Raw genomic sequence first — 23856 nt, 5'->3', positions numbered from 1 at the left:
GGGCGTTTGGCCGAGGTGGCTGCCGGGACGGACCCAAGATGGCCGGGCGCCTGTGTTCCGTTCCTGCCGTCGGCCCCGAGCCTGATTCATTGCCGCGCTGCTGAGCAGAGCCGCAAGCCAGCTCGAGGGCTCCGGGCGCTGTCCCCGCGGGGCCGCAGGCCGCCATGGCGACCCTGGAAAAGCTGATGAAGGCCTTCGAGTCCCTTAAGTCCTTCCAGCAGCAGCCGCCGCCGCCGCCGCCGCTTCAGCCGCCTCAGCCCCCGCAGCCGCCGCCGCAGGCGCAGCCGCCGCCTCAGCCGCCGCCTCAGCCGCCGCCTCAGCCGCCGCCGCTATGCCCGGCCGTGGCCGAGGAGCCGCTGCACCGACCGTGAGTACTGACCCGCCGCAGCTCGGCCCCAGCCCTCCCCGGCCTTCGCCAGCCTCCCGCGGAGGCACGGAGGCGGCCCCGGCCCTCTGCCCTCCCGGCTGCCCAGTTTGGGGAGGAACCGGGGTTGCGTTGTGAGCAGGACTCGGCCGAGCCGAGGCCGCGTCCAGCCCCCACTCTTCTGCTCTGAGGGGAGCAGGGCCGCGCGGGCGCTGGCCGCTCCCCGAGGAGCCGGGAATTGGGAGCCCGAGTGATGCAGGGACAGTGGTGACCTCATGCCCGGGGACGTCGGGCTGGAGGGCGGGGGAGCGCGCGCGTTCCAATGGGGAGCCTCTGGCGGGGCCCCCTTTAAACAGGCTGGGAGTCAGTCGGGCCTGTCTTCCCGTAGCCTCAGGGCTTTTCGTTTAGTTCGGGGGTCGCAGCAGAAGACTGAAGTGTTGGAAAGAGACCGGCTTGTCTCAGTTCAAGGCGGTCTGCAGGCCCCTTAAATGAGCGGTGGTCGCCCCGTAAGTGTGAACTTAGCCTAGATGGTTGTTATTAACACACAAGAAACAATAAAACGGCCTTCCATAGTGGGACGAGTGGACTGAAGTTTATTACTTGTCTGCAGTTGGAAATAAATCACATCTTGCTGAGGGAGAGGTTAATCGTCGGGGCGAGTGATGTCCATTTCACGGGCATCGCAGTCACGCTGGCCAGAACCTGGATGGGTGTCTGCGGACAGTCTCCTGTGGCAGACACATTTCACATGATAGCAAAGTAATGCTCAAAATCCTTCAAGCTGGGCTTCAGCAGTACATAACTGAGAACTTCCAGGTGTACAAGATGGATTTAGAAAAGGCAGAGGAAGCAGAGATCAAATTGTCAACATTCATTGGATCATAGAAAAAGCAAGGGAATTCCAAAAACAAATATGCTTCGTTGGCTACACTAAAGCCTTTGATTGTGTGGATCACAACAAACTGTGGAAAATCCTTGAAGAGATAGGAATACCAGACCACCTTACCTGCCTCCTGAGAAATCTGTGTGCAGGTCAAGAAGCAACAGTTAGAACTGGACATGTAACAACGGACTGGTTTAAAATTGGGAAGGGAGTACGTCAAGGCTGTATATTGTCACTCTGCTTCTTTAACTTATATGCAGAGTGCATCATGAGAAACGCTGGGCTGGAAGAAGCACAAGCTGAAATCAAGATTGCTGGGAGAAATATCAATAACTTCAGATATGCAGATGACACCACCCTTATGGCAGAAAGTGAAGAAGAACTAAAGAGCCTCTTGATGAAAGTGAAAGAGGAGAGTGAAAAAGTTGGCTTAAAGCTCAACATTGAGAAAACTAAGATCATGGCATCTACTCCTATCACTTCATGGGAAATAGATGGGGAAACAGTGTCAGACTTGATTTTTGGGGGCTCCAAAATCACTGCAGATGGTGATTGCAGCCGTGAAGTTAAAAGACGCTTACTCCTTGGAAGGAAGGTTATGACCAACCTAGATAGCATATTGAAAAGCAGAGGCATTACTTTGTCAACAAAGGTTCATCTAGTCAAGGCTGTGGTTTTTCCACTGGTCATGTACGGATGTGAGAGTTGTATGGTGAAGAAAGCTGAGTGCCGAAGAATTGATGCTTTTGAACTGTGGTGTTGGAGAAGACTCTTGAGAGTCCCTTGGACTGCAAGAAGATTCAACCAGTCCAACCTTAAAGAGGTCAGTCCTGGGTGTTCATTGGAAGGACTGATGTTGAAGCTGAAACTCCAATACTTTGGCCACCTCATGCGAAGAGTTGACTCATTGGAAAAGACCCTGATGCTGGGAAGGATTAGGGGCAGGAGGAGAAGGGGACGACAGAGGATGCGATGGCTGGATGGCATCACCCACTCGATGGACATGGGTTTGGGTAGACTCTGGGAGTTGGTGATGGACGGGGAGGCCTTGCGTGCTGAGATGCATGGGGTCGCAAAGAGTCGGACACGACTGAGCGACTGAGCTGAACTGAACTGATTCTTCAGTGTGATAAAAGCGGAGATTTTGTCATAATTATTTAGGTAGCAATCAGGTAGTTTGTTTTTATGCTCCTCACTCAAAATAGGTGCGTGCATGCGTACTCAGTCGTGTCCAACTCTTCGTGACCCCATGGACTGTGTAGCCTGCCAGGCTCCTCTGTCCATGGAGTTATCCAGGCAAGAATCCTGGAGTGGTTGCCATTTCCTTCTCCAGGGGATCTTCTCTCCCCAGAGATGAAACCACAGCTGTTGCTTCTCCTGCGTTAACAGGCGGATTCTTTACCACTAGCGCCACCTAGTCATTATTGTTTGAATTTTAATATAAGATCAGTCACCACTGAAGACCATCCATCTACCTGAAGAATTTTATGATTTTAGAGCTACCTATTGAGTGCAGAAAAGAGTAAAATTTAATCAGGGCAGATGTTTTCCCCCTCAAATCGGTGTGGATTGCTGGGAAGTGACTTTGGATGAGTTAGAAGAGAGATCTGAAACATGCGCTTTCTTCGTAGCTGACCGTGATGGGACGTGTACTCACCCTTTCTGGCAGTAAAGCTGTGACAGTCAGGGTCACAGACGGGCCGTCACTGACGTCTTGGTCACACCTGAGGGCTGCAGCTGGGACTCCACAAGCTGCTTGAGCTCAGTCGCGTGGGACTGCTCTTCAGGGTCTCTCTTTTTTTAAGCTCTGCTGTTTCTACTTCTCTTTCCATCTCTTGGTTTTAGAAACTCAAGGTTAACATAATTATCATTTATCTTCCGAAACCTGTTGGTAAGATTGACTCAAGACTTTTGAGTCAGTTTTACTGTGTATTTAACCTACTCCTTTGGTCTTCCCTTGTGGCTCAGCCAGTAGACTCTGCCTGCAGTGCGGGAGACCTGGGTTTGATCCCTGGGTTGGGCAGATCCCCTGGAGAAGGGAAAGGGTACCCACTCCAGTATTCTGGCCTGGAGAATTCCATGGACTAAGTCCATGGGGTTGCAAAGAGTCAGACACGACTGAGTGACTTTCATTTTCTTTCACTTTCAACCTACTCTTGTACGGCAAGCACTTGCCCACTCCTTTGTTGTCTGTGAAACACCTGTCCAGTGTAGGTGCTGGGCTGAGTGCCCGTGAGAGGCACGCGCTTGTTCTCAGTGAGTCTGTCATCCCTGGAGAGGTAACCGTGGGAACCGTTCCTTCCAGAGTGTGGTGCTGGCTCATGGCAGGGCCTGGGGCAGGAGCCCTGGGGGAATAGGGCAGGCTTCCCCGATGGCTCAGCAGTGAAGAATCTGCCTGCAATGCAAGAGAGGGAGATACAGGTTTGATCCCTGGGTCAGGAAGTTCCCCTGGAGACGGGATGGCTGTCCGCTCCAGTATTCTTGTCTGGAAAACCCCGTGGGCAAAGGAACCTGGTGAGCTACAGTCCATGGGGTGGTAAAGAGTCGGACACCACACACACACACACACACACACACACACACACACACACACACACACACACACACACACACACACACACACATCTTTCTCTCTATCCACACACACACACACACACACATCTTTCTCTCTATCCCCACAGGGAGCTCAGAGGAGGAGCTAGACCCAAGCAGACAACACAGGAGTGTACTTTTATTTTGATGGGTGAAATTGGTATTCGGTCTTTGCTTTTTTGCTTGTCTCATAAATTTTGCTCAAATTCTAGCATGGGGCCGCGGGTGCAGCACATGTGAGTCTTAAGGAAATCAGGCAGCAGGTTCAGAAAGTGGTATCATTTTTTGTTACCTGTATTCTTGTGGCCTAGTCCACATACGAGGAGAGAGACACAGTTCTTTTTAAAGCTTATATTTGTATTGATCACTTTTCTGTTGTGACCATCTTAGATAGTGAGGTGCACTCAATTTAGTGTTTGTCAGCTTTTTCTGATGGCCATCCCCCCAGGAGTTGTTTTAGACCCTAGGGTAAGAGGCTGCCCACAGAGGGGTCATTGCCAGTCGAGCTGGGAGACCGGGTGTGTGAATGCAGCTCATTTAAGGCCTTTGTGGGTTTTCACTTTGGAAGGGAGCCATACAGAAGAGAGTTCGTTTGCCTCCTAACTTGTTGGGAGAGGTCAGTGTTCTTTAATTTTCTTGATGACTTAAGGTCTTCAACTAGGTGAGCTGCTGTAATCGAGACTTTAATGTGGTGGCTCAAAGAAGAGAGCATTTAAACTCTCATAGTACTTTCTTTTTCAAACTGAGGTCTGATGTACACATACATACACACACACACACACACACATAGTTGCTGTTGTTCACTCCCTCAGTCATGTCTGACTCATTGCAACCCCATGGACTGCAGCACCCCGGGGTTCCCTGTCCTTCACAATCTCCCAGAGTTTGTTTGCTCAAACTCATGTCCATTGAGTCAGTGGTGCAATCCAACCATCTCATCCTCTGTCACCCCCTTCTCCTCCTGCCTTCAATCTTTCTCAGCATCAGGGTCTTTTCTTAAGAGTCGGCTCTTCACATCATGTGGCCAAAGTATTGGAGCTTCAGCATCAGTTCAGTTCAGTTGCTCAGTTGTATCCCACCCTTTGCAACCCCATGGACTGCAGCATGCCAGGCCTCCCTGTCCATCACCAACTCGCAGTTTACTCGGACTCATGTCCATTGAGTATGTGATGCCATCCAAACATCTCAGCCTCTGTTGTCCCCTTCTCCTCCTGCCGTCAGCCTTCCCCAGTCTTTCCTGAGTCTCTCCCTTCAGGAAGCTTCCATAAGCCTCTTATCCTTCTCCATCAGAGGGCAGACAGAATGAAAACCACAGTCACAGAAGACTAACCAGTCTGATCCCATGGACCAGAGCCGTGTCTAACTCAGTGAGCTATGCGTCGTGCTGTGTAGGGCCACCCAGGACAGACAGGTCATGGTGGAGAGCTCTGACAAAACGTGGTCCTCTGGAGAAGGGAAGGGCAAACCACTTCAGTGTTCTTGCCTTGAGAACCCATGAACAGTATGAAAAGGCAGCTTTAGCGTCGGTCCTTCCAATGAATATTCAGAGTTGATTTCCTTTAGGATTGACTGGTTGGATCTCCTTGAGGTCCAAGGGACTCTCAAGAGTCTTTTCCAGCACCACAGCTGAGAAGCATCAGTTCTTTGGCGCTCATCCTTCTTCACAGTCCAACTCTCACATCCATACCTGCCTACTGGAAAAACCATAGCCTTGACTAGATGGACCTTTGTCAGGAAAGTAATGTCTCTGCTTTTTAATACGCTGTCTAGGTTTTTCATAGCTTTTCTTCCAAGGAGCAAGCGTCTTTTAATTTCATGGCTGCAGTCACCATCTGCAGTGATTTTGGAGCCCAAGAAAATAAAGTCTGTCACTGTTTCCACTGGTTTCCCATCTATTTGCCATGAAGTGATGGGACCGGATGCCGTGATCTTAGTTTTTTGAAAGTTGAGTTTTAAGCCAGCTTTTCACTCTCCTCTTTAACCTTCATCACGAGGCTCTTTAGTTCCTCTTCACTTTCTGCCATTAGGTTGGTGTCACCTACATATCTGAGGTTATTTATATTTTTCCTGGCAATCTTGATTCCAGTTTGTGCTTCATCCAGCCTGGCATTTCGGATGATGTACTCTACATAGACGTTAAATAACCAGGGTGACAATATATAGTCTTGACGTACTCCTTTCCCAGTTTGGAATCCAGTTCACTCATCGGTACCTTTTTTAGTGTACTCCTCCCCTGCCAGGACCCTGTAAATTTCAGACCACTTTACATTCCCTTAAAGGTAAAGACTGTGGCATAAATTGAATCATCCCTGTGTACCTTGAAGCAGATGCATTGAGATTCATCCTTGTGTGTGTCAGTCGTTTGCTTCTTTCACTGCCAAGCAGTATTCCGTTACTCCGTGGCAGCTGTTTATCCATCCACTGAGACATTTGGATTGTTTCCATCCCAGCACTTTTGAAGTGAGTGACTCAGGTGGGCGGGAGGTGAAAGGCCTCTGCCTCCTCCTGCCACTCAGGACCCAGGCTCCTTCCATCCTGTCACCCTGCAGCCTTTTTGTTGTCTTTGTCTGTACGTTCAGAAACTGGGTGTTAGAAGTGTCTGTTCCAGTTGGGGGAAGCTAAAAGGAGGGGGTGGTGCCCTGGGCAAGCCACAGGCAGAAGCTCCACTCGCTGCTGTGTTCCCGTTTCATCTGTGTGAACAGTCACTTGTGTGTGCCTGGCTGCAGGGAAGCCGGGCTGTGGGACTTGTCAGCAGGAAGCTCGTGTCTGAGAAGGGAAGCACGGTGTTTTGGTGGGTGCCTAGCAGCCCACAGCACAGCTCATCAGCGAGTCTCTTTTAGGAAGGAGACCAGTGGGGGACATGGTCACCTGTCCATGTGGTGAGAGACTTACTGGCTGCTGACTGGGAGCCCCTCTCTGCACACCATGGACTTGACCTCTCATCCAGGCCTGTCTTTCCTTCTCCTGGGCCCTGACTTTCCGCTCGGGAGACTCTTCCTTGTCCATGTTCTTCCCTGGCCACGTCTGAACTGCCTTTTGAGGGTGTGTCTTTCTTGGTTTGCACGATTGGAAGAGTCTGTTCCTTCACGTGTAGTTTTTTGGAGCCTGCAGTTGCTGCTGCTGCTACTGCTGCTAAGTCGCTTCAGTCGTGTCTGACTCTGTGCGACCCCATAGACGGCAGCCCACCAGGCTCCGCCGTCCCTGGGATTCTCCAGGCAAGAATACTGGAGTGGGTTGCCATTTCCTTCTCTAGTGCGTGAACGTGAAGTCGCTCAGTCGTGTCTGACTCTTAGCGACCCCATGGACTGGAGCCTACCAGGCTCCTCCGTCCATGGGATTTTCCAAGCAAGAGTACTGGAGTGGGGTGCCGTTGCCTTCTCCGGCCTGCAGTTGCATTAGGGATTAAACGGAGGTGTTGGTCAATTAGTATTTTAATCTCTTTGGTACTCTTTATAGAATTCCCTCAAAAACGTAGGAGTCTTCTGGTCTCACTGTTGCTAGTTAGTACCATGTCCTGGTAGCTGTCAGACACTCGGATCCTTTTTTGGATGTAATCATCAAGCCTGATTTCTTTTTCGCTTCCTCTTTGGATCATCCCTGTCTTCTGTATTTCTCCGGTGCCTGCTTAAGAGACCTCTGAAGTCATAGGTTTGGGTGAGAAGCAGGCACCTTTTATCTCATCTTCTTGGCCAGTCTGTCTCCTTTTTAAAATTTTGACTGAAAAGTCTCACTAGGAGGCTTTTGAGAAAGGCTCTGGGCAGGGTACTTGTTTGTAGCCATTCAGAGATATAGGAGCACTTAGCCATTGTGTTAATACATTCTCTCATACTTCATCGTGTGAGGCCTGTGTGGGGCTGACTCGTCCGTCCGTGTGGTTTTGCGAGGGGGCTGCTGTGTAGAGTAGGTGTTACACTATTGCGCTGAATTGAAGCTCCCTCTGTCCACGTGATCCTGGGCCAGCCCTGTTGGCGCTGCAGTTTCTTCTCTCTGCAGCAGAGAAGGCAGGCGTGTTAGTGACGCCCCCTGAGTTTTCTGTGGAGCCCAGTCCTGGAGGGAACCCGGGGTTCGGCCCACCCCACCTCTCTGACCTCAGAGCACCCTGCCCCCGCACGGTTTTACTCCTTGGAGTCAAAGAAGCTGTGTTGAATGAATGAATGAATGCCACGTAGAAATAGATGGAGTGGACAACACTAACTTCCTTTACTCTTTTTTCCCCCTTTTAGAAAGAAAGAACTCTCAGCCACCAAGACCGTGTGAATCATTGTCTGACAATACGTGAAAACATAGTGGCACAGTCTCTCAGGTAACTGCACTTTGAACTTTCTAGTGAAAATAGAACACTTCTGTGTTTTCATCCTTAATGGGCTAGAATGTTCTTCGTCGCCCCAGTTGTTTTGAAACCTTGACGGGACCCCTCCCCCTTCTGGCGGTGGATATGGAGGATTTCCAGACACCGTAATGAGTAATGCTTCCTTCTTGTAATCTTACACCGTGTCGTTGTAACCATTTGGATAACTGAACAGCATGTTTGTATTTTACTTATTGCGGTGTGGGAACAAGAGCCTGCCCGATTACTGGGATCTCGTGGTTGCTTTTCTTCTGCGCTCTGCCCTGTCCGCCCTGTGGGGGTGCTCCCTGCTCATCACAGCTTTGGGATGGTGGGATCATGGGCGTTAACCGGAGGCCCACCTCCTTGGCTCAGGCTTTCCTGTGGGGTGAGCAGGCAGCACCTTCTTGTATCGCTTTTTTGCTGATTCTCCTCCTTCTCCTTGCTTTTTACTGTCTGTCTCTCTTTCTGAGTACTGTTCCTTGTATCTGTGGGTGGTAGTTATTTTAAGCCTGTCTCTAAATGAGTGAGTAGGAAACAGATGTGCTTATGGTTTCTGAACTCCGTTACTCGGATGGGACGTGTGAAATACTTCTCTTGGAGTAAGTACTTTCTCTTGGAGTAAATCATTCATGTTCTTCTCCTGTTGGGAAGGGCTCTTTGTAATCTATTAGAAAAACCTCTAAGAATAATCACCTTGGTTTTCGTACTGACAGAAATTTGGTGATTCATTTATTTTTAGTGGCACATTGCCACTTGTATTTTATACTTGCCACTTGTATTTTATGCTTTCAAAGTGATTTCATGTAGGCTATTTCATTTTAGTTGAACTCAATGCCATTTTGAAAGACAGTGTATGATTACTGTTTTCATCTGATTTGTAGAAATATTGTGGGAAGAAATGAAGTGACAAGTGAGAATATGTGCTGAAAATAAGAATACAAAAATTCTAAGTTAGCATGCTATTGTAGACAACAGTACTAAGTAAAAGTAGGGGAGAAGGTTTGAATTCTGTCTCCGCTCCGAATAAGCCATGCAGCTTCGGACGAGGCCAACTTCTTGGAGTCCCTGTGGCCTCGTCTTTGATGTGTAAACTCAGTGTACAGAGCTCTTGTGGGAGGAGCGACACCCGTGGGACGCTGTTGAGAGCTGCGTGAAAGTGCTCATGAGCTCCTGAGAGGCAGAAATCCATCCTGTGGTGGCGCACGTTGTCCTGCAAGCCGCCATGACTCTTATGTGAATGGACGTTAGATGCCTGGCAGACCCCCGGGGCCTGCTGCTTCCTTCGCACAGCTGTGCTCATCAGCCTTCCAGCATCCAGGTCTCAGGAAGAACACCTCACATCGAAAGCTTATGGACCCAGAAAATAGACCTTTTCCATTCTGAGTGCTTCATGCCTTACGCTTACTTTGTTTCTTAATAATTCCCAGTGGACTTGATGGACTGTTGGCTTAGATTCACACCTGTGTGTGGGGGCGTGTGTGTGTGTGAGTGAGTGTGTGTTCAATTGCTCAGTCATGTTTGACTCTTTGCAGCCCCATGGACTGCGGCCCACCGGGCTCCTCTTATCCATGTAATTTTTCAGGCAGGAATACTGGAGTAGATGCCATTTCCCTCCTCCAGTGGATCTTCCCCACCCAGGAATTGAACCTGCATCTCTTGTGTCTTCTGCATTCAGGCAGATTCTTGACCACTAGCGCCACCTGGGAAGTACGTTGAGATATGTTAAGACTGGTTTGTGGTTCACTTTGCCATCGTAAATCGGGGTAATCGCTGTTAATAGTTTCTCCATTCCTGTGTCTGTTCTGTTTTTATGGAGTAATGCTAATGGTCTTTGCGGTGCTTGTGCTACGTAGGATCAGATGAATGGGATATTTTTTGGAGGCAGAGAGGTTGTCTTTGGTCACATCAGATCAAAGAACGTGTTTGTTTTAAGATGTTCTCCATACTTTTCAGAAATGTCGGGTTGTAGAGCTGCAGTGGATCTTTTATACACAGGTAATGATTTAGGAAGTCTTCGTGGCTGGCGTTTCCTGTGGTCTCTCCTCTAATGTACCTGATCTCTGGTACGTTCTTCAGCTTCTGTCAGGTACTGATGTTATCTCTCGGGGCTTATTTCAGGCAGCTTCTCGAGTCCTTGAGGTGTGTTGTGACTCAGCCTACTTCAGCTCTCAATTTGGTGGTCTGTCCTGCTTCCTACATACGCACGAACATCAGAATCACCCGGAAAATTTGTTAGAAATACAGAAACGAAGATAACCTCACTGCCCTCTTTCCCCAGCACTCGGATGTTTTCTGTCCAGTGGAGGGTGAGGATTCATTTTTAACTTGTTTCCTTTTGGGAGGACCTCGACACCCTCGTCTAAGCAAGTGGCCTTGATGAGGTGATTGGGTAAAAATAAGTGTACAGGAATCTATAGATTTCCCATTCCCATATATTAGCTTAAATCTGTTAGAAAATATAATGCTTCAAGATCCAATTCATAGTAGCACCAACATATAATATTTGAAGAAATTGACAAGAGATATGCAGAAACTATGGAAGGACTGTATGGACTTCCCTGAAAGGGACAGATGACTACTGCTTTTTCAACGTGGGAACAGTTCCTTATCATAAAGTTAAACTTTCTCTAAATTAATCCATAAATTTAAAATGAGCTTGATCAGAATTCTAGTAGAGATATTTTTGAACTTGTTCATCTGCAAGAATAAATACATCAGTTTTAACAAACAAAATCTGAAACCATCAGTAATTGGTGAGACCTGGTGTTCATGACATTAAAATAGCTCTTAGACATTAAAGAAGGTACAGAATAGGAAGTGGGAAAGTGTATGTGCGTATGTGCAGGTACGAATTTCCGATAAAGGTAACATCTTGTATTAGTGTGGAAATGATGGATTATTGAACCAGTTGAGTATTTAGGGGAATATTCTTCATATTGCAGGCAAAGGTAAATGCCAGATTAATTACCTAAATGTAAGAGAGTGAAATCATTACTACAAAAAGGACATTTAATCTTAGTCTGTGGAATGCTTACAATATAAAGGAAAAAAGTGTTTTATCTAGAATATAGTTCAGTATGTCAAAATCTACTTTAAACTGAAACTTAAATGCAACTTGGGGAAAGTATTGATGGTATATGTATCAAAGGTTTACTAGCTTCTTTAGAGAGAAATTGTAAACCATTAAGAAAAAGGCTGTCTTTCTAATAGGAAAACAGGCAAAACTATGAATGGGCAGTTTGGAAAAGAAGAAATGTAACTGAGCCAGTAGACGTAATAGCTAACACTTATTTCATGCTTCCTGTGGAGAAATGTTCAGATTTACTAGTAATCACTGGAATGAGACGAAAACAAAAATCAGAACGTTTCTTTTTTACCTGTCAACTTTACAGACATTAAACAATCCTCAGGATTTTGTCAGAGATGATGCAACTTTTTTAAAAGGCAACTTGGGGAATTTCACGGTCCAGGGGCTAAGACTTTGTGCTGCCGATGCAGGGGGCCCAGGTTCGATTCCTGGTCAGGGAACTAGATCCCGTGTGCGGCAACTAAGACCCGGCGCAGCCAAATAAATAAATATTTAAAAAAATGAAAGGCAGTTTGGCCTGTTTGATTTGGCCATGTCGCTTCAGGAGTTTATCCTTAGGAAAGTGTCCGGTGATCCTGGTGCAATGCTAGTCATCCCGTTAAAGAATGAAAAATAATCTTGATGACTTACCTACAGGGGAATTGAACTTGATACATTTATGGAAAGGAATATTAGTTAACTTTATTAAAGATGATTTCTACATCTGTGACTAGGTGATATAATAATAATATGATAAAGATTAAATTAGAAAATTATGAAGGATTTTTGCTTCTGACTCAGATGGTTAGATAGCATCACCGACTCAACGGACATGAGTTTGAGCAAACTCTGGGAGACAGTGGAGGACAGGGGAGCCTGGCGTGCTGCAGTCCATGGGGGTCACAGAGTCAGACATGACTGAGCGACTGAACAACAAGATAAGTGACAAGGACAGGGTTTGCCTTCCTGCCCAAAGCAGTTGATAATGGATACAATGCATTCACTGTGGTTTTCAAGGCATCAGGTATTAGGCATCTCTGGAAAAATGGAAAGCTAATGCTATGAGCCTCAGGATTTCCCCAGATGACTGCCTGGAGGGGGTTTTCCAGTGAGGACGGGAGGAGGGGAAACCCGGGAGAGCCCATGGTTGCTGAGGCAGAGTTGATGGCCTCAGGAGGCAGGGTGGCTGGGACCATGGGGGGAAGATCAGAGAGGGACAAGCTGCACAGAGAGACCTGGAGACCCGTGAGGGCTCTCAGGTCTCAGCTGAGTCTTGCTGCAGACAGTGGCCTGGAGCTGCGGGTAGAGTCACCTGAAGGGGCTGGAGGGAGCAGGTGCTGAAACTCCAAGTGCGGGAAGAGCTCCTGCTCTCACCAGCCAGAGGGGGAACCTCATCCTTCTGGCGCTTTGGGTCAGCTGCTCAGAAGGGTTTGCCTTCACAGCAGGGGTGACTCACTTCAGCCCTAGATGAGATGCTGTTCTGATCCTGCCTGCAGGTGGAGCCCAGGGCGGCCCTAGTCCTTCAGAATAACACAGTTGCATTCCAGGGCAAACTTCAAGAACGTCGGAATTCAGAAGTGTATAGCGCCCAACAAGATAGAAGGTATAAGGTCTGGCATCTGATCCGAAATGGTCAGGAATGCCAAGAAGCAAGAAAACATGAGCAACGGTGAGGAAAATAACTGAAGCTGACCCAAACAATATTTAACCCAGAAGAAGGCAGGGAAGAGGGCCAATAAAGAGCATATGGACCAAATAGGGAAGTCGCAGTACAGTGGCAGATTCAAACCTAGTTTTAGGGACTTTTCTGGTGGTCTGGTGATTAAGAACCCGCCTTCTAATGCAGGGGACATGGGTTCAATCCCTGGTCAAGAAGCTGGGATCCCACATGTTGCAGGACAGCTGAGCCCGAGTGCCACAGTGAAGAGCCTGGGCGTTGCAGCTGAGAGCCGTTGAGGCCAAAAAATAAAAAATAAACCTAGTTGTATCAATAATGACATGAAATGCAAAAGATTTTTCAGATCAAACGAGAAGCAAGACCCAGTCTCTGCTGCCTAGAAGAAATACATTTTAAATATAAAGATTCATATAGGTTAACAGTAAGACAATGGAAAGAGGTTCACCATGTTGGCCCTGAACAGATGGAAGCTGATATTACCATCAAGTGGAAGTGAAAGTCACTCAGTTGTGTCTGACTCTTTGTGGCCCCATGGACTATACAGTCCATGGGATTCTCCAGGCCAGAATATTGGACTGGGTAGCCTTTCCCTTCTCCAGGGGATCTTCCCAACGCAGGGATCAAACCTAGGTCTCCCACATTGCAGGTGGATTCTTTACCAGCTGAGCCACCAGGGGAGCCCTGTTATCATCGAAGTGGGTCTCTAATCCAAGGCCATGACCTGGAATAGGATCATCATTTCATAACAACAGTAAAGGCATCAGTTCATCAAGTGGGCGTGACAGCCCTAAATGTGTATGTACTGAAGTCCGGAGCTTCAGAAACACACGAAGCAAAACCTGATGGAATTGCAAGGAGAAATAGACAAACCCACAGTTACAGGCAGATGTCAGTGGCCTCTCAGAAATTCTTAAAATCTGGATCTCGAAAACTGAAAACACTGTCCCACTGTGTCCTGATCGACATTTACAGAAGCTCCATGCAGGAGAGCGGAAGACCCCTTTCGAGTGCCCACAGGACACGTGCCAAGGAAGACTGGCAGGGCCATAAGCAGGTCTGTGGACGTAAATCAGTAACGTCACACAAAGCATGCTCTCCGACCTCAGTGTAGGTGTCTGGGACTCTTCTGTTGAAAGGCGGTCTTGAAAAGCCCCCACTATGTGGAAAACAAATAGCACATTTCCACATGATCCATGGGTCAAAGAGGAAGTCAAAAGGGAAATTTGAAAATATTTTGAATTGAGTGAAAATAAAAAGGAAGGATTAAAAAACTTGTAATATGCTGCTATAGCATTTTAAAGGGGCATTTATGGCATTAAACGTCTATTTTATAAAAGAAGAAAGGTCTCAGACCTTCAGTAACCTCAGTATACCTTAGAAAACTAAAAAGCAAATGAGACCCAAATTTAGCAGAAGGATGGCCATACTAAAAATAACAAAAGTCAGTAAAATTCAAAACAGAAGTGTATAGAAAAGTCAATAAAACGAAAAGTGTGTTCTTTGAGAATGTCAGTAAGAGGAATAAGACTGATCAGGAAAAAGTGAAGTCACAAATTTCTAATGTCTGGAAAAGGGAAATGGTGTCAGTGTAGGTTGTACAGATAGTAAAAGGATAACAAGGAAATATGAACTTGATGCCAGTAAATTCAACCACTTAGATGATGGGCACGTTTCTTTTTCGAAAAGCACTGTTTATTCTGTTTGGCGGTGCTGGGTCTTCGTTGCTGCCCACAGGCTTTCTGTAGTTGCGGCCAGCGGGGGCTGCTCTCCGTTGCGATCGGTAGGCCTCGCGTTGCAGTGGCTTCTCTTGCTGTGGAGCACAGGCTGTAGGCCCACGGGCTTCAGTGGTTTCGGCTGTCAGGCTCTAGAGCACAGGCTCAACGTCTGTGGGGTACGGGTTTAGTTGCTCCGTGGCACGTGAGGTCTTTGTGGACCAGGGATCAAACCCATGTCCGCTGCACTGGCAGACGGATTCCTGTCCGCTGTAGCATCAGGCAAGTGCGATGGACAAGTTTCTTGAAAGACCAACTTGTAAAGCTCTCTCAAGCAGAAATAGATAGCCTGACTAGCCCTGTGTCTCGTTGTTGTTGTGTTTTTGGGGCGTGCTGTGCAGCTCGCAGAATGTGTTCCCCCGCCAGGGGTCGAACCTGGGGCCACAGCAGCAAGAGCTCAAGAGTGCTAACCACTAGGCACCAGGGACTCCCTAAGTCCTCTATCTATTTTATTAAATTAAAATTTAAAAACAGTATTTGATTTAGTTATTGGAGAGCTTCTTAAAAGCATGGTTAGAAGTAGTATGTAAACCTACTTTTTGTCTTTTTTAAAAATTGAGAGAGAATGGGCCCACAACACTGGTGGTTTGATTCCCTTGTATAATGCACTGCGGCAACCTGGTGTTAGCCAGCACCTCTGTCGTATCATTGTTATTCCTTTTTGTGTGTTGAGAGCACTAAAGAGCTAGTCTCTTAGCAACTTTGAAGTTTAAAATGCAGTATTGCTAGCAATAGACTGCAATCACTAGGCTGTGCTTCCGAGTTCCAGGTTATCTGCTAATTACAAGTCAGCCTGCTTTTTCAGCTGTGAATTGTATGGAATCTCTACACACGTATTTCTGTCTCCCCCCCTCTCTCTCTCTTTTAAAGGTTTATCTAATTACTTGTTTTGGGCTGTGCTGGGTCTTCGCTCCTTCTCGGGCTTCCTCTAGTTGCAGCAGGCGGGGGGTGCTGTGATCGCGGTGTGCGGGCTCAGTATTGTGCCCGGACTTAGCTGTCCCCACAGCACGTGGGAGCCTGCCAGTCTTCGCAGACCAGGGAGCGAGCCCGTGTCCCACCACTGGACCACCACGGAAGCCCCCAAATGAAATAGTTCTGATGAAAATTTTGTGTCTGAATTCAGATGTGCTGTAAAAAAGATTGTTCTATAGCACAGTAATTTCTTCATGTTGATTACATGTTGAAGTAATATTTTGGATACATTGGGTTAAATGAAATATATTATTAAGATGAATTTTACCTGTAAGGTAAATGTAACGTCCTTTTTCTCTTCCAGAATCCCACACAGGATACCAGAAACCTAACTGCGTTTCATCGTCGTGTGTTCTCTTGGCTGTGACAGTCTCTCTTCTCTTTTCATTTAGAAATTCTCCAGAATTCCAGAAACTTCTGGGCATCGCTATGGAACTTTTTCTGCTGTGCAGTGATGACGCGGAGTCAGATGTCAGGATGGTGGCTGACGAATGCCTCAACAAAGTCATAAAAGTAAGAACCCTCTGGATGGTGTTCTCTGAGATGCGATCACTGTAGCTAAGGGAAGAAGCCGTGACTTGGTGTTCTTTTGTTTTGAGTAGCCAAGTCCTTTAGGTCGTCTGCACTTTTTTAATCGAATAGTGTGTGGTTTGGAGGGACTCTAGTGTCTGCCAGGGTACTGGCTGTACCTGCCCAGTCAGAGGGAACGGGTTTCCCCTCATGCCTGCGCGGGGCGTAGGTCAGGGATGGGCGCTGGCAGTGGCCTCTGGGGGCTCTTGGACCGAGTGTCACTCTGTCGAGAAACCAAGACGCCCCGAGAAGGCAAGGGGACGGGCGGTGGAATCCGCCGTTGATGTCTTCGTCTCCCGAGTCCTGGGTCAGGCAGGACTGTTCACAGGTAAGGACGTGCCTTCTCTGGTAGCTTGGCTGGAGTTCTGGCTGGAGTTGGTGTGACGTGACTGGGGAGATAGGAGTTCCCAGAAAAGGTTGGTGAAGCCAGAGCCACCTGGGTGGGAGGTGAGGTGAGGAGCGCGGGGGACACAGGTCCTCTTTGCTCAGGCTTTCCCAGTGCAGAGTTTGTACCCAAGATCAGTGTAGCTTTAATCCACTTTTCCCTTTTCCTGTTTTCTGCTGCCATTGAAGATGAAGTTCTTTCATAATTGTTACTATCTTGGAAAACTGCCTTTGTTTTTCGCATTCTGCCCTTCTCCTTGTTTGTATCCCCAGCCATCCTGGGGTTTCAGCTGACAGTGTGCTCCTGCCTTGCCTTCAGATAATGTACAGTCTCAGACGGGGAGCATGTTTGTTCAGAAATGCCTGAACGCATGGTGTAAGTTCTGAGTTCTGGGAGATGTTGGCAGCTCATCATTGCAGTCTGGAGGTGGAGGTGATTTCTCTGTAGGGAGGCAGAGCAGGCTCCCCGGAGGTGGTGGCAGTTAGGTGAATGAGAAGATTTAGGACCTTCTCTTTTTTTGGCTCACTGTGTGGCATGTGGGATCTGGGTTTCCCCCACCAGGGATCGAACCCGGGCCCCACTGCAGTGGAAGCAAGGAGTGCTCTAGGGACGTCCCTTAGGACCTTCTTAACGCTTGCAGACTCACGGAGGAGGGGGACTCTACCAGAGAACGGGAGATGTTGAGGATCAGTTCAAGGGGTTTGCACTTTATTTGGTAGAGAATGAAGAAAGGGAAGAGCTCTCGAGGATTTGTAACCTGGTAGTTGAAGTAGCCTGGTGGTGCCTTGTAGCCTGCCTTGGACAGAAGAGAGACTTTGTGCCCAGAATCCATGAGGGAGGCTAAGTGTCCAGGGAAGAGAGGCGGGGCCCTGAGCCAGGAGGAGGTGCTGGGGTGCCAGTGAGGAGCAGAGGTTGGGCTGTCACGGACTGGACGTGGCGGCTGTGTGTCCACCCCGGTGTGGAGGTGGAGGCGGGAGCAGGGAGGGCTCAGGTGGCGCATTAGCATCGCCTGTGGCTGTGAGCGCCCATTCAGTGCTATTTCTCGGCTTTGAAGTTTACTTTTCTCCTGTAATAAAATACATTTGACATTAGTTTATAAAACATTTATGAAGTGAAACAAAACTTGGATATGCCTTCTAGTTTTACTGGCCAAGCCGTGTTTTACTATATACTTGTCCGTTTTGATGTGCTTGTTTGAGGGACTGTAGTCCAAACTGAAATAGTAGAATTAGAATTTTAAAATATCCTAGGCATGATTCAGAACCTCCCAGAATGTGACCCTGGTTTGATTTTCAAGCTCGCTGAGCCTCTGTGGGTTTGCTAAGACCAGCTTGGTTTATAGCTGTCACATGCTTATATCACAGGAAAGGAAGACGTCTTTTCTGTGGAGGCTTGGTTATATCTTCTCTCTCTTCTTGTGGACAAGCCATTGGCAGTACCGTTCGGAGGAGAGGGTTCTCACGGCTGAGAGCGGGGCCCAGAGATCTTTCCGTCTTGGGAAGCCATCTCCAGTGTGGACTTTGTGTCCTTGCTGGTGGTTGCCATCAGCCATTATTCCTGGGTTGAAGTTGCCCGTGTGGCCATTTCGGTTTGACTTGTAGTCGAGCAACAGGGTCAGGGCTCTGAGGAGCCTGTGGTTCCAGCAGGTTCGTGTGTCGCTGGGGCCCTGAGGTGGGGAGCACGTGTGCCTCACGGGCGGACCAGACCTTTGGGAAGGGTGCGGCTTCTGCGTGGAGAGGCGTGTTCCCATGCCGGAATCAGGGCTCTGCCCTTGGGTGTCCACCTCCTGTCCCACTTGCTCTGCAGACTCCAGGGAATTGCTGATGTTGGATCATCATTAAAAACGATGGTTAAAGAATGTGCTTTAATGACTAAAAATGATTAAAGTATGTACTTTAATTGAATATAAGAGCTTTAGAGTGAATTTGAACTATCTACCATTTAATTTTGATATTATGTAGTGTTTGATTGTAATGAATATTCTTTTCCTTCCTTTTTTAAATATTATGGTGAATGACCTGTATCTAGTTGGTAACTTCCTGCATACATATACTTCTTTCTTAATGAACAGGTTTTCAGTTTAGTTGCTATTATATTCTCCTTTGCATCAACATTGAAGTTTTAGTTGTCCTTTATTTAGATTTCTTTAGAACTGCTTCGTGGTTGTTGTTCAGTCGCTCAGTCGTGTCCAACTCTTTGCGGCCCCGTGGACTGCAGCACGCCAGGCTTCCCTGTCCTTCATCACTCTTAGAACTGCTAGTAAGTAGAATGTATCTTCTCTGAACAAATCTCTTGTGTTTTGTTGTAGGCTTTGATGGATTCCAATCTTCCGAGGTTGCAGCTAGAACTCTATAAGGAAGTGAAAAGGGTGGGTTTTTATTTTTCCTTATTGAAACAAGTCTATTGATCCACTGTATTGAGTAATGTATGAAATTTTCTTTTATTTGATAAGTAAAAATGTTAGAAGGAAACAAATGCTGTTGGATGAAGTAGACTCTATTGTTGTACTTCTTTTCAGAATGTTGTTCTTCATTATTTATTGGATGAGATGGGAATTAAAATGGGAGTTTTTTAAAAAATTCTTTATAATTTCGTCCCATTAAACCTTAAAATTTCAAAAGTAGTTGCACACTTAAATGGCCTTTTCTCTAAAATTAGAAATTAGTGAAAAGAGCTCTTTTGTTTATCTGAAGTCCTGTTGATGACCGGTGTCTGTGACTCCTCCGGGTAACACACCGCTCCTTCACTCCCTCAGAACGGCGCTCCTCGGAGCCTGCGCGCTGCCCTGTGGAGGTTTGCCGAGCTGGCTCACCTGGTTCGGCCTCAGAAATGCAGGTGAAGTGGGTGCTGTGGGTCGTCACTGTTGCTGTTATTTTGGTCGGGAGGCCAGCTCCTGTGGACTCTTTCTGTCTCAGCTCAAAAGTCGTTTGTCTGAAGGTCTCCCCTCCCCCCCATCTGAAGCCAGCCACCTCCTCCCGTCCCACTGCAGTCCGTGCCGTCCGCTTCCTCTCCCTCACAGCAGCCGTGGCTCAGAAACGCTCTCACACACCTGTTCGCTTTCTGCCCCCCCCCGCCCCCCAAGGCACGTGCGTCCCAGGACAGGGGGCGTCCCTGTCGGCCTGCTGTAGCCCAGCACCGCGGACGGTGTCTGCCCGGGGGCTCGCCAAGGAGATGCTTGTCAGGTGGTCAAAGACTGCGTGCCACCTCGCTGTTGCTCACCGTAGGGATTATAGAAAACGCTGTCTGTCTGTTACATGGGTTAAAAGTACGAAGTGTGAGGAAAGTTTTGACTGATTGAAACAGTTGTATCTTTTTACTTTATTTTAATTGGAGGATAATTTCCTTATGGTGTGGTGGTGGTTTTTGCCATGAATCACCCATGGGTGCACGTGTGTCCCCCATCCTGAAGCCCCCTCCCGCCTCCCTCCCCACCCCATCCCTTGGGTTGTCCCAGAGCACCGGCTTTGAGTGCCCCGCTTCATGCATCGAACTTGCACTGGTCATCTCTTTTACATATGGTGATAGACATGTTTCCGTGCTGTTCTCTCAAATCATCCTGTCACCAGGATTTTCCAGGCAAGAGTACTGGAGTGGGTTGCCGTTGCCTCCTCCATTTTTTCCCCAATTAACCATCCTTAATTATTGAATTCAGACCCTTGCGTACAGGAACGTGAAACATGAGTGGATCGGCAACAAGTGGCTGCCCAGTCTGGGCCTCCCGCAGAACTGTAGCTGTTTCATGGAGTGCCTTGTGCACGCGCGGATGCTGGACCACTTGACCAAGAAAGCCCTTCGTGGGCAACTGAAAATGGTTGATAGTTTTCACAGGTCAGTCGGTGCAAGAAGTTCTCACTAGCCTGCTGAGAGATGTTTGCCTGCGGCCAGGTCTAAATTTTTTCTTTTTCTCTTGGAAACAGAAACAGTTTGCAGTGTGGAATTGTGTGCCTGCGAAGGTTGAACTATGACCGAAAAGGACTGGAAAGGAAAAGAGAAGAACGCCAGAATGACCTGAAAGGCTAGTACAGTCCTATTTCTTGCTTCCCAGTGTATAAGCAGCCTCAGTGATTTCCTATTTGAAAGAAAACTTCAGGAAATGCTTTCCTTGGAGAAAACACACCTCGCATCATGACAGAGGAGGGAGGGATGGAAAGGACTGTTTTTGAGGTCGTCCTCTGTGGCCAGAGTACCTGTGCTCTGTCCTGGGGCTCACATGCGTGAGCTCAGCCGTGTCCGACTCTTTGCGACCCCATGAACTGTAGCCTACCAGGATCCTCCGTCCATGGGATTTTTTAGGCAAGAGTACTGGAGTGGGTTGCCATTTCCTTCTCCAGGGGATCTTCCCGACCCAGGGATCGAACCCGGGTCTCCCGCCTGGTAGGCAGATGCTCTACCGCCTGAGCCACCAGGGAAGTTCCAAACACCCATGAAAAACACTAATTCTTTCATTGAAACAGCAACAAACAGCAAAACCTTATCTTTGGTCTCTAGGAGAAGAAGAAAAAAACCGCTGCACCTCCACCAAGGACAGTGAGTGTCAATGCAAACCTGGCACTTTCCGTGGAGAAGATGCAGCTGAATTCTGTCAGAAATGCAGCACCGGGTGAGACACAGGAGCCTAGGGGGCTTCCAACCCACAGGAGACCCCAGTTTCCTTGTACCCATGTCTCTCTTCTGCTTCCGTGAAGCCCCTCCCACCTCTCAGAGCTCCCCTGTGCCTGTGGGGTCTCCTGAGCCTGCAGCAGCGCTCCCCACCACCCCCGTTTGTCCTGCACGGCTTTCCCAGTGGCCCCTTCCCACGTCTCCTCAGGAGGGGCCTAGAAAGACCGAAGTGCTGACAGCAGACAGAAGTCATCATGAGGCCACGTGTGTGCTCCTTCAAGGTTCCTATAAAACCGGAGCCAACTCGACAGGCCTCACACCCAGCCCTTGCTCCCCAGTAGCACCTGAATCTTTCCTACTGGGGGGCTCGGTGGCCAGTAGTAATTCACTGTCCTCTGACGCTCCAGTGTTGGCTGAGATTGGTAGGAAGAGTCAACAGGTGGATGAAAGGGCCTGGTATTTAAGTTTGACTGGAAGATGAGTCAGAATTGTGCCCATACCCTTCTGACCCTTGACCTGGATGAGGCCCCCCTCACAGAGCTCTTGAAGAACAGCTCTGAACACTCAGCAGGAGCCCGGGGGCCACAATACACAATCCTGGATCCTTCTCCTGCCCAGTGAGGGGGAGTGAGGGGACCCTGCCCTGCAGACAGCAGGAGCCTGTCCCCCCTCCAGTCTTGTCAGGGGACCCAGGACAGGAGGCTACCCCCTCTTTCTCCTCATCCAGCTAGCTGTCCCTGATGAGTCCCCCTGTATCTGTACCCAGGTGCCCTGATGGGAAGGTCATGGTCATGGACTGTACGCCCTGGAGCAACATGAAGTGTGTGGACCAAGAATCAAGTACCCTGGCCCATGGGGAGGTCCTGGTTCCTGGAGAGCGAGCAGCCATGAGCCAGAGACTACCCATCACTCCCTCTCCCTCCTCATGCACTTCACTGGTGATGAAAATGGTAACTGGACTTGGAGTCACCACTGTCCTCATCCTAATCGGATGTGCTGTATGCTGGTACTTTAAAGGTGAGGTTCTAGAAGGGAGGGAGGAGGTGCTGGCTCCCTCCTCCATCTCCCCAATCCTCCTGTTCCTCCTGGTTTGTCTCTGATCTTGTTCCCCAGGAAACTCCTCCTCCTCCCACCTCACCAGGTCCTACCAAACCATGATCACATCGGTCCCCCCAACTCAGCTGACGGTCCCCTCTTCCCCCTGGCCGAGTCTGGTGGGAGGAGGCAGGAGAAGAAGGTGGTTCAGGAGCGCTGCACAGAGATTTTCCACGGTTTCATTTTATTTCCTTTTCTCCCTTCTCTTCTCCTCCCTGAGGGTTGTCCAGACTCGGAATGTCCCGCTTGCCGTCACAGGCCCGGGACTCTGTTCAGTGTCTGAGCCCCCAGCCTGCACCCTGTCCCTAGGGAGGGAGGTGTGGCAAGAGGGCTGTCCCCACCACTCAGCGGATGTCTCTTCTCTTGTAGGTCGCTTGAGTGAGTGTTGCCACAAGGTGAGTCGGTTTCTCCAGCATCTGGCGGCATCAGACCCTCAGTCACTGCTTTCCCCCCACAACAAAGCCCAGGGTGGACACGGTCCCTGGTTTGTCCTCTACTGTTGTCCCTGACTCTCTCAGCTGGCCTGGGGGCTCTAGGCTGAATGTAGGAGGGAGACGGGCCTGTTGAGAGCTGTCGTAAGGCCGGTTGGCAGCGCTGGCCCTGTCCTTACTGTTTGAGACACCCTCACTCTGTAACCCTGGACCCGGAGGCATGGGGGGTGTCAGGCAGGGGTGCTCAGATCCCCTTAGCATCACACCAGAGTCTGGGTGCCATCAGCAGAGCCCAGATGAGTCTGTGCCCACTTGGAGGGCAAAGCATAGGAGTAGGTGGGAAGGCAGAACCCACTGTGTCCCCCCAGATACTGTAGGGGTTTGTGGGTTTGTGACTCCTGGGTCAGCGCCTTGCTTTCTCAAGGCCCTTTTCTGGTGCTTATGTGTCCCCCAAGAGGGTCTGGGACTCTGGACCATGCCCACAACAATACGCTGACCAATGGAGATTCACTTTCTCTTCTGGTCCCTTGGCAGGAAAAGCTGACAGAAGACAACGCCCAGTCCCAAGATGAAGCAAGCAGTCTGTCTGTTGGTGAGTGTGGGGCTCTGGCCCTTCTGCTTGCTCGGACTGTGGTAGAGACAGGGAGAGGCCATGCTGGTCAGGTCTCCTCTCCTCTGGGGAGGTGGTGATGGAGGGAGACCAGGGCATGGAGGGAAGGGAGCCCCACTCCCTGCTCTGGAGAGAGACCAGGGCATGGAGGGGAAGGGAGCCCAAGCCCTGTTCTGGTCCACTGGCAGCTCTGATGCTGTTGATCCTCTGTCTTGTTCTCACCACATCCCTGGTCTAGAACAGGGCAGCCGAAGGGTGATCACTCCTCCCATGGCTGACCGAGTGATGGAGTCAGAGCTACCTAATATTTGTCTGTGTGATTGTTACTCACTTTTAAGCCATTCCTCATCATAGTAGGAATTTCACATTTATTTCAAAAGTATGATTAAGTTGAATCTACTTGAAGTAAAATTTCTTTGTCAACATATAGAAGTATTTTCACTGTGTATATGTGTGTGTATGGGGCATGGCAACCCACTCCAGTATTCTTGCCTGGAGAATCCCCATG

At 48.8% G+C, this 23856-nt stretch overlaps 1 protein-coding gene across 1 annotated transcript; it reads left to right on the top strand.

The window, feature by feature from the left end:
• The first annotated feature begins 21 nt into the window (after positions 1-21).
• LOC145506157 (uncharacterized) lies at positions 22-23298 on the top strand. Its single transcript, XM_081490141.1, has 12 exons — positions 22-367; positions 8063-8142; positions 16051-16171; positions 18922-18981; positions 19369-19448; positions 20280-20441; positions 20531-20628; positions 21102-21213; positions 21979-22229; positions 22326-22483; positions 22677-22702; positions 23273-23298. The coding sequence occupies exons 1-11, from the start codon at positions 332-334 to the stop codon at positions 22683-22685; spliced, it is 1167 nt and encodes a 388-aa protein (XP_081346267.1). The 5' UTR covers positions 22-331; the 3' UTR covers positions 22686-22702; positions 23273-23298.
• The last annotated feature ends 558 nt before the right edge of the window (positions 23299-23856 follow it).

The sequence above is a fragment of the Giraffa tippelskirchi genome, chromosome 1, assembly GCF_054371585.1.
Source record: "Giraffa tippelskirchi isolate mGirTip1 chromosome 1, T2T-mGirTip1v1.2.pri, whole genome shotgun sequence".
Taxonomy (NCBI): domain Eukaryota; kingdom Metazoa; phylum Chordata; class Mammalia; order Artiodactyla; family Giraffidae; genus Giraffa; species Giraffa tippelskirchi.
This window is presented reverse-complemented; position numbering and strand designations above follow the sequence as displayed.

Excerpts from the sequence above, each read along its gene's own strand:
- LOC145506157 (XM_081490141.1), top strand. The coding sequence starts at position 332 with ATGCCCGGCCGTGGCCGAGGAGCCGCTGCACCGACC. Across the intron at positions 368-8,062 it reads GAGGAGCCGCTGCACCGACC|AAAGAAAGAACTCTCAGCCA; the intron begins GTGAGTACTGAC and ends TCCCCCTTTTAG. Across the intron at positions 22,230-22,325 it reads TGTATGCTGGTACTTTAAAG|GAAACTCCTCCTCCTCCCAC; the intron begins GTGAGGTTCTAG and ends CTTGTTCCCCAG.